Source organism: Diadema setosum, chromosome 14 (genome assembly GCF_964275005.1).
Source record: "Diadema setosum chromosome 14, eeDiaSeto1, whole genome shotgun sequence".
NCBI lineage: Eukaryota > Metazoa > Echinodermata > Echinoidea > Diadematoida > Diadematidae > Diadema > Diadema setosum.
Genome location: NC_092698.1, coordinates 21,246,822 through 21,263,040, shown reverse-complemented (window position 1 = coordinate 21,263,040; position 16,219 = coordinate 21,246,822). Strand labels below are relative to the sequence as shown.

The window sequence follows — 16,219 nt, the reverse complement described above, 5'->3', positions numbered from 1 at the left end:
AAACTAAACTGGGTGAAAGTTATTGTGCCATCATAAACACAAAGCTGGGAATATAGACTTCAGTGCAGATATACCAGCTTGTTTGATTGCATATCATCATAGACAACGCTTAAAGAAAAAAAAAATCACTCTACAAAAGTCTTATGGGCAAAGATTGAAGAACAGTAAATTATGGTATAAACAGCAGATGTTGAGGCAAATTGTATTTATCTATATCACATCTTCAAGAAAAATGTGAGATGAAATAGTTCTCCCAGGGCATGTCATTAAGATCTTCTTTTTTTTTTCTCATGCACCATGACAAGGTACTCTAAATTTGATCGTTTTTGTGTTTGTCATTCATGCTCTGTACAGGGATACATTACTTCGTCTGGATCTCAACACATTATCACCGCTTGAGGTAAGTGATTGTTGTCATTTAGAAATACATAGACAGGTGTAAAATATTGGGGTGTTTAATGACTTGAAAGCTATATGGATACTTTCATGGAAACATACACACATAGATGGATGGCTAAATAGATATACAAGTGGTGAAAGAGAGAGATATAGATGAAGAGGAATAGATAATTTTAATGAAAGCTCAGGATTATTAGGAAAAGCAAGAGACAGAGAGAGAGAGAGGGGGAGGGAAGGAAAGAGATGGACAAGTAAAGAATTTAGTGATAGGTTGATGCAGCTAACAGAGAGAGAAATAGAAGATAGAGAAAAAAGAAATAATACAGATATTAATATGTGTACATAATTAGAGAGAAATATATGTATAGGGAGAGAAACAATTTTAGAGAGAGAAATATATATGCGTGTGTGTGTGTATATATATATATATATATATATAGAGAGAGAGAGAGAGAGAGAGAGAGAGGGAGAGAGACAGAGGGAACAAGTGTGTCAAAGTAATTTCAAAGCACAAGTACACGAAAAAGGGCAAAGAGCATGGTTTGCCACTATCTCATCACCCATAATATATATTCCTCTCCACATCCTTGCAAATATTTGTGTGGTTTGTTAACCTCAATTTTTTCCGCAGTGACCTAATGCATACTCTGCCTGGAAAGAGGGGACAAAAACGTGAAGAGGTTTTTTTTTTTGACTGCCAAAATATTGATATATTGGGCAAATATTGGCTCTCATATCAAAAGCTTCGGATTGGAAAAAAACTAGGCTGTCTTTTGTAGGGCCGTCTGAGCGATAGAAAGGGATTCGCGGGCCGAGAAAGCCCCTAATTGTGTGTGTACACCAAGCAAACTTCAGGCGAGCAACTTTTTTTTTTTCCTCGGGATCGCTCTCTCTGGCATTTTGTGGGTGAAATGTGTTTGCCTTGCTGTGGATATTTGTGTCGGGAAGGCAATGCAGAGGTGTTTTATTAGCATTACACGACAGGTATCCATGCTTGTTGAGAGATTGGGAAAGGTTAAGTGGAATGACAGTTGTCATGTATGTGGACACTTTTTTTTTTTTTTTAAAGAACAGCTATATTTTTGCAAGCAAGAGAGCTGGTATTCTCACTAGTTAGTATTCAGGGCATTCTTCTCAGACGGGTGCGCATTCGGTCCTGATTAAGAGACAGAGATCGAGACTCGAGGAACAGGCATCAATGTGAAAAAGACCACAGTTGTTTGATTTTTACAAGAAAAATTGTACAAAGCCAAGAACAAAGATGGAATTGTTTGGGAATAACTAGAAACCGGGACTTGATTGAAAAGAGAATAGTGGAAAGTGTTCTAAAAGAAAAAGGAGGTATTTAGGAAACAGTCGTTATTTTGACACAGGAAATGGAGGCATGAGAAAACAATGAACACAGTGTGTACAGATATACATTTTGCAGTAATTTGACACCAAGAAAGACCAATTTTGAAAGCATTGGGTATAGAACAGAGAGGCCTTATTCAAAAAGAACTGTCTGATACACATTAGTAGAAAAAACTTCACGATATGCTTCTGTTAGGAACCTTTACTGAAGAACAAGATTATGAAGGGGGTGGGGAGGGGAAGGGTTTAAAGTGTGTACCATATATGAGTGGTGCCCAACTGAATATAGGCCTATATGCAATGAAACGTAAGCCAACATTTATGCCTTAGTCCAGTTCAATGGTATTTGAGCTCATATCTTGTACTGACTTGTTCTTCCAATGTTTCTGTTTTTTGTTTTAACCCGTGCAGGTCACTGAATGGAAACCCAACAAATTGAACGTTGAGCTGTGTGAAAGCAAAGGAGAATCTGATGTGAGTATACCCTCTTAAATAAATACTGTACGAGCTGAAATTTTCGCGGTGGTTCTATTTTCGCGAATTTCGCGAATCGCCTTTGAACCGCGAAAATAACAACGTGAGAATAGGATAAGTACAGTTAGACCTCGCATCCGCGAAATTAAACAACACGTGAAAATGTCCTCCTAGTAGCAATTCGCGAAAATATCTGTACGCCAAAATTTCAGCTCGTACAGTACCAACCCTGTAATTTTTTTTTTTTTTTTTGCCAGTCTTTCACTTAAGGCAATTTTTTTTTTCAATGAGATTTGATGAAATTTCATGATTCATCTGTCCTGTAATTACTGTAAAACAATCATAGTCATTTACAGTGTTTCAACAAAGGAAAGTCATTTTTTTTTTTTTTCGGTCGCTGTTGTTCATGGATCAGTTTCTTAGTGTAAATTAGCACAGGTTAATTCAGAGAATATCCCAGGATCAAGGTTGATATGTTGTAATCCAAGACCATCACAATAAAAATGGTTTGTAATTGCATTTCTGAAGTGCATTTTCAAAATGCACATTAAGAGATTAGGAGTGTTCAGACGTAGAATTAGTCTCCTCGCCGACTGCTTTACTGCAAACAATATTCCATATTACGGCTGTGTCCCAAGGTCCATGGCCCTGATAATCAGACCCCCAACTCTTGATTGCACATGTGTATGCGTGCAGTCTAGTAGTAGTGGATGAAATTTTGAATTATGTAATGAAAGGTATTCAGAAACACTCTCTTTTGACAAGCAAAGTATTTGCAAGTGTGAAAGCCATCCGTGATATTTGTGTGGTACAACATCGTAGTGCTTAGGCCGTCAGTGAAACTATACAGAGGATAAGTCAGAAACAACAACTGTCTGCTCATAAGGAAAGATAAGTTGCCCCTGCAGCTCGCATCACCAAGCAGCAGGTGCCGCTGACTCCTTAAAGGGAAATGTTTCACATGCATGGCCTGCTCCGAATGCTTTCCTAAGTTGTAATGTTTGTAAAGTTTTGGGTTTGTTTGTTTGGTGGCTAGCTTTTTGCAAAAATTAACTGAGAATCCTTACATGCTTCACGTGAGCAAAACGCTTTTCAAATATGCCATCGCAGCATCAGAATTAACCCTCTGCAATGATGTGCATTTAATTTTGTCTAAGTGTTCGTAAATATTCAAGGGAAAAAAAAGGTTTACTGTTCTTTGACCTTGATTTGGAATTGTTTTTTGGGATGTTGATAAAAGAGCATCTTCAACCAAACACTTTGGTACCTATCACCCAAAGGTTTGTTGTTCATGTAAGCTTTTATCAGACAAAATTGCCCAGCGAGTCTGTGTGCTTTATATTAAATTTGACGAACTCTGTCATCCCCACCAGCGGCATGTTTGCATACAATGTTGTTTGCGTTTTGAAAAGACGGTGAAGAAAAAGACGGAGCTCGCAGGGGGGTTACGGTTGCTCCTTTGCGGTCTTCTCCACGCGATCTGTTCCCCTCAAGCAACTTACCCCCCAATCCTCGTCAGCCCGTCCTCCTCCTCCTCCTCCACCACCGAGGGCCCCCCATTCCGCAGACTCGTCACTGCTGCTCCTGCTGCATTTCTGTCAAACTTGTGTTAAATTTCTCAAGGTGATGCATAACTCATTCATGTCTGTCTGCATGTGTCTGTGAGCCTTCTGTCTTTTACCACCTTGCCCAAGGAGGCCCAAGATGCATATATAGAACTTTTTTTCCCTCCCTTTAAAGGGATGGTATACAGTTGAACCTCTCGTATCCGGACAAGTCGGGACCGGGGCTCATCCGGATAAGGGATTTGGCCGGATACGGGAGACTCAATGCTTTTATACATGTACATACCGTATAATAGAGCTCTATGGTACATACACATACACATGTACTGATGTAGCCCATTGTAGTACCACATGTAGTAATGTGTATACTGCGACCTTTTCATTGTTACACTCAGTAACAGACCCCAAAATAGAGGTTCGTGTTTGCAAGCGGAAATCATTTTCTTTTATAAATTCTTGGGATGATTTACCTAAATAATTATTAAGAAATGTATCAAGTATATGTAATTCATGTGTGTTTCCTCCCATAATTATTAAAAAAAGATTAAAAAAATCACGGCGAGATTGCGTCCGGATAATAGAGAGATACGGATAAAGGGAGGCCGGATAATAGAGGTTCAACTGTAGTTTTGGTTGAGATGGGGATTCAGATTTTAACTTTTCTTAAGATAGTTGAAAACCACTGAAATAAAATTATTGAAGAGCTTACAATTCCAAGAGGAATTCAAGGTCTATTTGATGAAAATTTCGGTTTGAAATGGTTGAGATATCTTAAAACAAAGCAAAACATAGTGTTCCTGATAAAAGGTGGCTCCCATGTTTTATTAGCTTCACTTTGTTTTGGATAGCTCGGTCATTTCAAAACTGATTTTCATCAAATAAACTTTGAATTCCTCTTTGAATTGTATGCTCTTTGAATTGTATGCTCTTTTGTATGTCATATAAGTGATTTTCAATTAGCTCGAAAAAAGTTAAAACCTGAATTCTCATATCAACTAAGACTATTACCATCCATTTGATGCAGAACCATAGAGTGTTTCCATTCTTTTTTTTTTTCTTTCTTTTATTTAAGCCTTGTGTGGTGTCTTTTGCCAGTGTTGGCTTCTCTGCAGTTTTATCATGTTTCTGCCTTTCCTCCCGACACCTGTTTCGGAGAATTCCCTGCAGCGTAGGCTGTGTCATGTTATGAGCATGACATATTCGACGTGAATTTTTAACATCTTTATCGCCCCAAGTATTCAGCTAAGGTCCTTCCCCTACCTCCTTTTACCACCCCCCCCCCTTCCCCTACCACTGTCCCCCCCCCCAGACAATAAACCTGCAAATGAGTGCACCATTCTAGAAGTTCCTACTCATTTCTTTGAAAACAAAAGAAAACAGGCATGTTTGTTATAATATTGTCTGTTTTCATATGTCATTTGTTTCACACTATCCCTCTTTTCCACAGTCCTTCCAGTGATCCTCTGCCAACTCAAAATCCTACATGACAGTTGAATATGCCCCCTCCCTCTTTCTCCCCACCACCCCCCCCCCCAAAAAAAAAAGAAATTATCAACAGCATCACTACTCTCAATTCTTGGATTATTGGTGAAGATGGTTCATCTTAGAACAGTGATTCATGTTCACCAGCAGTTATTGTTAACATCTTAGAAAGCAAACAGGATAATATGGTGAAAGAGGAGACTGCTTGACGTGTTGATGTGAACATCATTCAATCTTTGTTACATCTTTGCCGTCTTTGATTTGTCATAGTCTCGCGTCAAGCCCTTTGTGCCTTTTGCGCTGAGAGGTAGTAGAATAACAGGGACATTGGGAAGCTGGCCGAGGGTAAACCAACTCTGGAGTTGTCACTTCTCATCATTGCCTCACAAAAACATTTGTTCTGGTCTCACCCCTTCCCCTAACCCCATGTCTTTTCTCCCCCTTTTCTTTTTTTAGTTTGTCTGCCCTTCCAGTCTTCTGTAATTATAGGAGTCCTCTTCTGTGGTAACCTGGGAGTCATTATCAGGGGTGTAGCAATGATTTTTCACTCAGATTTCTAGCATTAAACTTTAGGAGTCGATACCCATTCCTAACAGACTGATAAAAAAGGAGCACTGCCATCGAATACACTTCCATCTATACAAAATCGACACAGATGTTTTATTTTGTTTGTTTGTTTTATCTTTGATATACAATATGTTGCTAGCAGCGTGGGTGTGGATGGGGCAATTAAACTGGGCAGAGTGAATAATCTCTCGGCCAGTTTCATGAGACTCTTGATGTATCGAGAGCATATATAAAGACTATTCTTTTGTGACTCGATATTCGACAAAAGGCGTCGGTCCTTTCCTCTGTGTGGAAATCACATACGTCTACTTTGTTCCTATGGCGATTTTTTTTTTTTTTTTTGCTCCCCGTTCTGATTTGGCGAGATGTCTCAGTGGAGCCTCTCTTAGACCATTTTTCTGTCTCCATACCTCCTCTCTGTGTCTACTTTTTCGGTTTCACTCCCCATCTCAAGATTTGCCCCCCATCCCCCACCTCGCCTCACCTCACCTCACCTTCCTATATCTGTCTCTCCATTTTCATGGTGTTGAAGAGGGGAAAAAAAGAGAGAGAAAAGGATTGAAATAGGAACCAGATGTATGTAACCTGTGCGAAGGAAATGACATTCAACACTGGCTCCTGGCTCGGCTACCTGAGAGAATTACACCTCAAGGCCCGGCTCGGGAAGTTATGAAAGTCGCACGGGAGGCCACGGCCGAAGTGGAGACTGGAAACGAGAGGCGTGATTGCTAGTAAACACTCGCTGAAGAATGGCATATTGTGATATTAGAACGGACTATCAGATAGATATATGAATAGATCTTATATGCACAGATGGAAAGATTTCAGTGCTTGAAATAACTCAAAAGCAAAAACTAGGGAAAAGCTCCAACATGGACACCACTGTAAATACAGCTTTGTGTTGATGAGGAGGTGGACATGTATGATACAAACACTGTGTACTGCTCAGAGTCAGGTTACATGGCATTAACTCCGCCGCAAAAACTTTTAGTCGACTATTTACTCCCTGCATGCAGCATATTCAATTTGTCAATCTTCCTTATGGACACAGATGCAACTATAGCTTTGTTTTGATTGAGTTGAAGCAGAGATGAGATGTGTATAGTACATTGTACTTGTAGTCAGGTTACATTTGACATGGAACATAGCAGTTAGTCACCATTAATGTGTGAAGGACACTTTAAACTGTCTACATGATTGGATCACACACATTCTAAGGTTGAAACCTTACAATTTGATCTTGCAATTACATGTGCATCCCCCAAGGTGCTATATATAGGGATTGTGTTATCGTGAGGAGCCACTCAGAATTTCTTGTGCAAAATATCACTTGAGAGATGGAGGGATTAAAAAATTTGACTGAAGGACCACAACCCCCTCCCTTTTCATTAAGTTTTGCATGAAACTCTACATGGGTATATCTTTCAGGAAGTCATGACTCCCCCAAATGGTTTCCATGGAAACATTGGAAATATTTTCTGATTTCAGTGGTTTTCCCCATCTAGTCGAAAAAGAGGGGGAAAATTCCAGGGGGATAGATTTCAAATGGGGAGTGATGCTTGCAATCAGGTAACATTCAACTACAGATACCAATCATCTCTGACATCCAGACACCACCAATCTGAGAAACGCTTCCCCCCTCTCGTCCCCCTCCCCCCTTCCCCCTTCCCCTTCTGCCAAGCCTGCCATCCTCTGCCAACCTCCCTTCAGTCTCCTCCCTCTTTTTTGCATCCTCCTTCACTCTCTCCTGTGAACCCTTCCTTCTTTTCCTTATCTCAAGGAGGGTACATCCTCTGTGAGACATTGGGCTTGCCTCAGTGACATGGCTGGGTGTAGTCTGTTGCCTGGCCTACCGTCCTCACATTGGAGGGGGAGGGGGGTACTTTCACACCTTGTCGAATCAATCGTAAATAGTAACTTCACCAAATGGGCAGAATCATGACACACATTCATTTTGCAATGTTGGAAGAATGTATGAATGAATGTTTATATTCTCATGCATATCTACTTTGTAGTAGTACAATATGCGTCTTACTTAACCATGTAGACTCTTTAATTCATCATAATTTTGTGTAGTTTGCTTAAGGGTCCCTCATGAAAAATAGGTAACTTGGCAACTTGTAGTAATGTCTTATATACCATATGATTCTTAATATTTACTGTGAGATTTCAATAGATCTAATTCTTTGGCAAATGAAGTAAGCTTTTTGTGCTTGGAGAAAAACAAAATAAGAAAATAGAGAAAATGTGTTTTAATCTTTTTCGGTGGTCAGTCTTGTCTCTAGTATGTATGTATTTCCATCCAAGATTCGGCATGATCGTTGCTAGTATTAACAGACTGAAAGAAAAGTAAGTTTCAAGAGTCAGGCCACTGGGTCGATATGGGTAATGTCTTGAAAATGCATAACATCAGCTCTACTCTCTGCTAAGCAATATCTAAATTCAGAAAAAAAGTAGGGGGGGGGGAGGAGGTAAGAAAAATTGCATGTCCTCGATCCACCTGGTGCATGTAAAACACTTAAAACATTGACGTCACCATTACGTCTCTGTTCGCACTTCATCCAAGGATTTGGATCGAAAAGTCACTGTTATGTCTTGTTGCATGTTGTTTATTTTTGTTTTTTTCTACTGGTGTGCCATTTGTTTGACATATATCCAGAAGGAATGCTTGCTTCGGGGCAGATGAGGGGACTATGACATGTGGTGTCATCGCACTGTTTCGATAAGTGTGTCGTTTCTTAAATGTTGTATGCATGGGGCCATCCTAGGGGTTGTGCATATCAAAGTTTAGTTGCAGTGAGGGAAACTTAGGAATTTACTACATAATGCAAATCTATACGGTCTTTATTTCTCTATCTTCCAAAAAAAGTTACTTTACTTAAGATTTTAGACAAGCTATCCTGTAATGTACAGCATTTTGCTTAGTAAAGGACCTTTATGAAAAATGAAATTAGTAGCATCTCAAGTAGTGTGTGCTCACGTAACTTAAAGAATGCTACCTAGTCAGTAGGCAGTTAATCCATTGCACCCTAGATATTTCAATTTTGCATCTTAGAGCTAACATTGCACATCCAATTTTAGTTTGCAAAGAGTTAAGCCTGCAATGGTGTGGGTGTGAAAGTGTCCTCAGAGATCAAAGTGTCAGATCCGTTTCAAAGACGCGATCCCCATCGCGAAGCCCCCCTGCGGGGGTCGAATGTCGTAATTAGATTTTGCTTCTTTTAACCGGATTAAGATGGGTTCGCAACTGTGTGGCATTAAAACTGATTCATCTTTTGGGAGCTTCATCACTGGCAGAAATGTCTCTCCTGCGATCTCTCATCTTTGATGTTCAATAGAGATTTGGAAAGGCTTGGGGAATGTGTCATCATCTTACTCTTGAATTTTGTTGGAAATGCATCTCGGTGTATCAAGGTTATTCCAATGAGCTTGTCACGTGGAATAGAGTCTTTTAGAATCCACATTCTAGAAAAAAAATTACTTTGGTTGGATCAATGTTGATAAATTGTAGCAAATTTAGGTTGAAGTATTGACTCGGTAGACTCCGTAGAGCATAGCAAATTAATCCTTCTCCCCCCCCCCCCCATGCCCCCATGTTGATGATTTGGGAGAGTCTCCCGTTCCAGATAAACCTAAGTGAAAGAAGTACATACAAATATTACGAGAAGAGATAATGTCTATCACACAGCTGGGTAACTGAGCTGCGGATGCCTCTATTGCCATGATAGTCGATGCTCTCTCATATCTGCGCCTTTAATCTATCATGAACATATGTCGAACCATGAAAGAACGAAAAAATAAGCAAAGATTGGTCACAAGGGCCTCTGCTTCTCCAACCCAAAGAAGAAAGATGGTTCATGACCCCTTCTTATTGATAGGGTATCGTAATTTTTAAAGAGAATTGGGGGGGGGGGGGTGGTTGCTGAAGGAAACATATGACCAAGATGGACATTGTATACAAAGACAAACTAACTTACAAATACACAAAACTTATGTGAGTAATCAGGGTTTCTCTGGGGACAGAACTAGTTTTGTTTTTCCCTTCCCCAGCAGACTCACTAAACCCCTCGCAAGAGAAGGGGAGGGGGAACTCTTCGGAGAAAAGATGATTCAGAATTGTTTGTGTGGTGATGGTAGCTCACACAACCCTCAAAACAGGAAATCGCAAGTGTCACTAGGAAACAGACTTTTTTCTTTTTCTTTTCTTATCCTTTTTTTTTTATTTGCTCCCTTTTATTCAGAGTAAGCATCATCAAAATACTGACAAAAATTCACTCTTGAGCATTCAAAGCTGATTATCTTCATCGTAAACCCTCTTTTGCCAGTTTGGATATAATCAGAAACAGAAAGTTGTTTGTCGATGCCTTCAAATTCTGATGCAGATGGTTATATTTCATCTAAAGCTCTTCCCCAAAGCTCTTACTTCAGAATAACAAATATTTTGTTTCCTGTAGGCAGTTTTAATCTCATATCCATGTATCCTATTCACCTTGATATGAGGGCTATCTTATACAACACTTATACTATGTCTCCAAAATAATTCCTCCATCATTCTTCTCTATGCTTTGGTGGCAAAGGCCCATGTTTCTCCATAATATTGATATGTAGTATTCAATATTTCATGCCATCCATCCATTGTTTTGTTTCCCTTTTGAGTTGTTCAATTTGCAACAAATTTGTAGTTACTCATTTCTTTTTTCCTTTACACTTTTACATATATGGCTGATGTTTGGTATATTGATTTTTTTTCCTGTTCTTCCGTTCAGGTTTCAATTTATAAGGTATTTAGCATTCACACCTCATCTCATTGATTTTGGAAACATTTTTTTTTTTTTTTTTTTTGCATAGTCGGCATTCAAATATTTATAAAAGGGAAATTAGCCTGAAAAATATATGAATGCAGTGAGTGCATGTATGTATTAGTGGAACACATAACTGAAGTTATGAAGGAAAATCAGGGTAAAGTAGTCTTGTTGAAAGCTTTGAATTTGTAAAGCTTTGGTTAACAATTAATCATTGTGCAGTCATGGCCAGTTTATAAGAATGTTACAACAATATTCATGATTACACAGTAGTAAAAGGGTAGAGAGAAAAATCCCTTAACCCGTTGAGGACGGACTGATTTTGCTGTAACACGCATTTTCCATAGATACCTGCCCGAGTATTCTCGGGACTTGTCTCCAGCGGATTAATAGTCTTTCTTCAGGATGCCTGAGCTGTTGGTTCTACCCAGCGAGACCAGATATTCTTTGAGTCTCATCAGAGGGAATAAACTTTGAGTGCTCGGATTACATTCACAGGCTAAGAATTTATTGTTACTGATGATGAGAAACTACATGGTATCATAATTGGCCAACTAGGAGCAATTTTTTTTTAATGTGAGTGTATGTGTGTGACAGGTCTTTAGTTACTCCTGTATAATGGTCTGTGACTGGTAAATGTTCTTCAGAGGTTAACAAGTGCTCTGCATTGCCACGAACATTGTATGAGGAGGTTTGGGGGGTAGAAGTTCACTGCAAATTGGCTTCAAGTGCAGTGTTTGCATTGTTGCCGGGGCAATGTTGTGACAGATTCCCTGCGGAATGTGCAATTTGCCGCTGTAATAGACGTGGAGATGCGTTTTCATAATGCTGGTTGTTGTTGGTTTTGTTTTTTCCAGAATTATGAAAATGAATCAAATATATGGCTTTTTGCTTGAGTTGCAAGAAGAGTGAAAATTGATTCTGAAACATGATCCACAAAACTTTAGCTGTTGCTGATACCACCACATGAAAATTTCAATGTCCCATGAAAAAAAAAAGCACCATTTTAATTTTGCGGCGCCCGAGGCAGCACGTTCAGTCTCCGGCGCTCTGGGCTTCGAGTCTCACAGCGAGACAAATTTATTTCTCTCATATTGGCGACCTCTGTAAGGAGGTTTTTTCCCCGAAGGTCAAACGGTGTTAACTTTCATGATTTCATGATCAGGACGGGGTTGTTTTTTGAGCTGGCAATATCAAAAATGTATTGATTTTCTTCCATTTGTAAGAAACTTGCGGAGGATTTCTGAAATATCCAAGTGGGAATGTATTACATAGTTCATACAGTTGTGAAATTATAAATCATTTTCTGTGAAAGAAGTGATTACGTGTGTTGATGTCGTATGTTCTTTCAGTTCTTACGAGAGGAAAGTATCCATTTCATGGGAGAATTAAGGCCTCTTCAAACATGATTTACTGTGACTGAACAGAGTTAGTCATTGTAGTCATTGCCATATAAACATGGATGTCATTGAGAAAGTTTTGTTTGGCTGGTACACACTGCCCAAACTATGCAAAATGAAATACCTGGTGGAGAAACTACATGTAGTTTCACATAGTATAACTGCGGTTCCCAGTGTTTTTGTAACAGTGATGAATATTTGCTCTGCCCATGAAAGTGCTATGTCTTCAGAAGAAGAAGAAAAAAAGAATCATGAAGTCTAAGCCCAGATTTTTAGTACTTCATAGATTGCTATCAAAGGTAGATGTTGACGTAGACTCGATCAATAGAGGCCAAATCGTTTGGGAGTATGTGGTGCTGCTATATGATCTGCCTGAGGCATTGAAATAAAGTAGTAATTTGGTCTTTTAAAAGTTATACAGATTAACGATGTCTTGACTGACAGGATCACATATGGAAACAAAAAGAAGAAGTTGAGGTTTATGTTAAAAGAGTATGAGGGTAATCAAATTTTTGTCATGTTGAGAAAATGTAGGTACATCCATGAAGGCAAAATCGTTCATGGATGTTGTAATGTTCAGAAGATGATCCCAGACAAGGAAGGCTGTACTACTTGAATTGTTTCACCCATAGCATGTCTAAATTCACCTTTCCTGCAGCAAGTTTTTGTAGGTGACAAAAGGTTGTGGCAATAGAAGAATCGGCACTTGTTTTGTCTTTTTATTTTGTTTACATGACCCAACAAATAGCCCCCTACCTGAGATGATTCGAGGAGTCGGTTTGTGAAGCCAACCATGAAGAGAGCTATATAAGGCATCATTGGTGTGTCGTAGCGGAGAATGCCGCCCCTTTAATAAGCTCCATCAACCTTTTACACCTGGATGGTTGGAGGAGGGAGAAGAAAAAGTGCGGGGGGGGGGGGGGGGGAGGTGGGGGTAGCCCCGCCGGGGATAGGTCATGAATTTTTCAGAAGACAAAATGACGGGGAACTTTTCACCCCTTCATCTCCTCCTGTCTGTCTTCTTGCTTGCATTGTTTCTGCCAGGGAGGGCATGTTGTGAAGACGTGAGTTCATGAAATGAAAAGAGATGCATCCAACTCCTTCATAAAAAGTCATCCAGAATCATGGGGGAAAAAGGCAACAATGGCTTATGACACTCTCAGCACATCACGTCCCTTTGCATATAAAACTTTGTGTGTAATGTGCCTAGTGATTGCTACACACACAAGTAAACAAAAAAGAAAACAAACAAAAAACATACCAAAAAAATGAAAACTTGAGTGATGAAGGCTCATTTTGTTTGATGTGCAATGTAGGAAAGTGTGTGTGTGTGTGTGTGTGTATGTGTGTAATTGGTGGACAGCATTGAAGATGTGCAGCATTAGTGTGAATATGGTGTGCTTTCATTCACTTCTGTACCTATATTTATGGCATTGTTGTCCAAATGAAAAACCCTGTCTGAGAAGTCTATTTACCTCAGAGGCATCAGCCTTGTGCATTCTTCCCTGACCTTTTGGGTTGATGGAGAACATGGATTCTGTGTTAAAATAAGCTGGATTATGAATGAGTAAAAGATTTAAGGATATCGCCTAAAGTGCAGAAGTTCCATATATTTTTTTTTTCTCAACTCTCTCTCTCTCTGTTTGGTGTTCCCCGAGAAAAAGGGCATTTAGCAGGAGAATCTAAGACTCGATTGATGAGCTGACACGACCCAGCCGAGTTCAATCAATATTTGAGCTTCATGCGCTTGCCTGGATTTGAAAGTCATACTTCATGTGACAGAGGGACCGAGGGAAACATATAGAAAGTGCAATGGATGAGGGAACACTAAGGGGGAGGAGGGAGGGTGAGGGGGGAGTGGAAAAGGGGGTGGGGAGGTTGAAAGAATGGGGGGATATCCTCTGTTTACAGCAGTTTCAACTGTCTGAAGTACAGATGAAGGACAATGTTGATTAGGAGATCCACAGTTCCTCATGCTTTCTTGGATTTCAGTTTGAAACTGAACGTTCCCACGTGATCTTGAACTTGATTTTTTTTTTTGGGGGGGGGTCCATCTCACACTCAGATTTCTCTGTCCTCCTGCTCTTCTATTTCTTTTTGATGTAGAAGTTCTTTATTTCTGTTTGCAGGAGGAGTGAGCTCTCTAGCAGTTTTGATGTCATTCTAAATGTCATACATACAGAAAGGAGACACCATGCAAATGATCCCATATTTGCAGCTGCAGAAAAGAAAATGAAGACAACTATGATTCAGATTAAATTGATCTGTTCCTGCGTTATCTTTGTTGTTCCTCTTTATGAGGAATAGATCATATTTTCCTGTACTTTTAAGGTTACCATTCTGGGAGAAGTCGGTGCATCATTTAACCGATTCCAGATATCTAAGTAGTAAAAGTATACCCCTGATTTAGTAATGTTAGTTGGATTCAGATTTAGATGATCCATTTTTTTGTTCCCTAATCTTCCCATTGTCATTGAAATATGCCTCTCTAGTGCATGATGAAAATTTGAAGTCACGTTCACCCTCTGTTGTCTGTATGGAATACTTTGAAAAAAGAAAAGAAAAGATGTCTGTCTTTATATGTGGTTGAGGGGTGGGGTGGGAATGAAGGGGATTTTTTTATCTCCTTATCTCCCAGGTCTGTCTAACCCAGCATGTTCATCTTTGCAGAAACACTACGAAGAAAGGACTTTTTTCATGTCGACCACTTTTACGCAGTTCAGTCATGATTAGTGATGCTAGGGAGACCAAAACAGAATTACGCCGCATGATAACACCATGTCTGTCCGTCTGACTGCCCGCATTACGATATTGGGCTTATTTTCGGCCTCGCCTGTCTCTTTCAAAGGAAGTACAGCTAGTGGAAAATGTCACGTTTTTTCCCCATTTTTTAATACTTTTGTGAGATATGGCCATTTTCGATGCAACTCAGGTGTGTGCTCTTGATATGTTAAGCGCTCATCTTTTTTCCCCCAGCCCTCCTACTGTCTGCAAAAGTTCATTAGAACACGGACGCGGATTAATGAAAACACCTTCCATCTAATTTGATGGCAGAACGTGACAGTATTGATAGCAAGAACCAAATTTCAGTCCCTTTCTTCTCAAGTGGTGGATATATCTTCCGGCTGAATTCAGGTGAAAACTTGTAATTCGCTGGATGAATGTTAGAGCATTACCTTGGATCAGAATGCTATGCCATGTGCACAACATGGGCAATCGTTTGCTTCAGCAATGAGACCATTCAACACTTTCTCAAAATATTTTTGATAGAGTTGGAGTCAGATTCCGAGACTTGATTCTGAGCTGGTAGATATTCATTTTAAGCTTTTATGTTTTATGAGATTAGCACCAGCTTTCTGGCAAATGTGACAGCAGTGACAACATTTACTTAATAGAACTGCTGATCTAATTTCTGTTCAAAATTTAATGAGCCTTCATTGAAGGTTGATCACGTTTCCTTGAAGGGATACGTCGCTGGAGGTTTCATTAAAACATTTTCAAGCATGCGTGAGATTCTGAATATGCAGGATGTAGTTTTCTGCATCCAAGTGTGGTGAAATTATGGCCCGCCAGCCCCGTAATGAAAGAATAACAGCCGCAAGTTTGCGATACGTGCAGACGAGAGAGAGAGACGCCAAAAGACGATGACAGAATGTGTCTCTGCCATGCAGTCTGTGTGAGCATGATGCTGATGGGACAAATGTTTCCTACGTGCCGTATCTAGCAAAAGCATTAGATGCCCTACCACCCCCCCCCCCCCAACTTTCTCTGTATTACATGCAGGCAGACAGTTTGAAATAAAATTCTGATACATTAATGCTTCCTGAGACCATGTTACTGAATTTCTGTCCAATAGATCAAAAAGTTTGTGAGGAAAGAGAGAGAGAGAGGGGACAAGTTAGAAAATGATTTACAGCCAAAGTCATTGCATCCGGCACACAGACAAGAAGGAGGGCAAAATTGATTGGAATGGTTCTTGTGCGCTCCTCAAATTTCCGTGCAATTACAACCGTTTGAAGTTGCATATGCATGGAAGGATCTATACACTCGTTTCATTTTCTGCTCGCCATCCAATTTGCCTCTTGACTCGATGGCCGGTTGCATGTCAGTGGCAGCTACTTTCCTCTCCAGCGCAGCTTTCCACCTCTGTCCAACCCTTTTCGAGTAGAAGTATACT

At 39.8% G+C, this 16,219-nt stretch overlaps 1 protein-coding gene and 1 long non-coding RNA gene across 2 annotated transcripts in view; both read left to right on the top strand.

Moving 5' to 3' along the window:
- LOC140238157 (uncharacterized) overlaps window positions 1-391 on the top strand; it is a 90,275-nt gene extending 89,884 nt beyond the window's left edge. Inside the window, exon 3 of the long non-coding RNA XR_011901889.1 lies at window positions 355-391. This is a non-coding gene — a long non-coding RNA (uncharacterized lncRNA). The remainder of the gene's footprint in view (window positions 1-354) is intronic.
- A 998-nt stretch (window positions 392-1,389) lies between these two features.
- The window catches only part of LOC140238204 (semaphorin-5A-like), a 134,440-nt gene continuing 119,610 nt past the window's right edge, over window positions 1,390-16,219 (top strand). Inside the window, exons 1-2 of the mRNA XM_072318141.1 lie at window positions 1,390-1,413; window positions 2,164-2,226. Coding sequence (XP_072174242.1) covers window positions 1,390-1,413; window positions 2,164-2,226 — 87 coding nt within the window. The remainder of the gene's footprint in view (window positions 1,414-2,163; window positions 2,227-16,219) is intronic.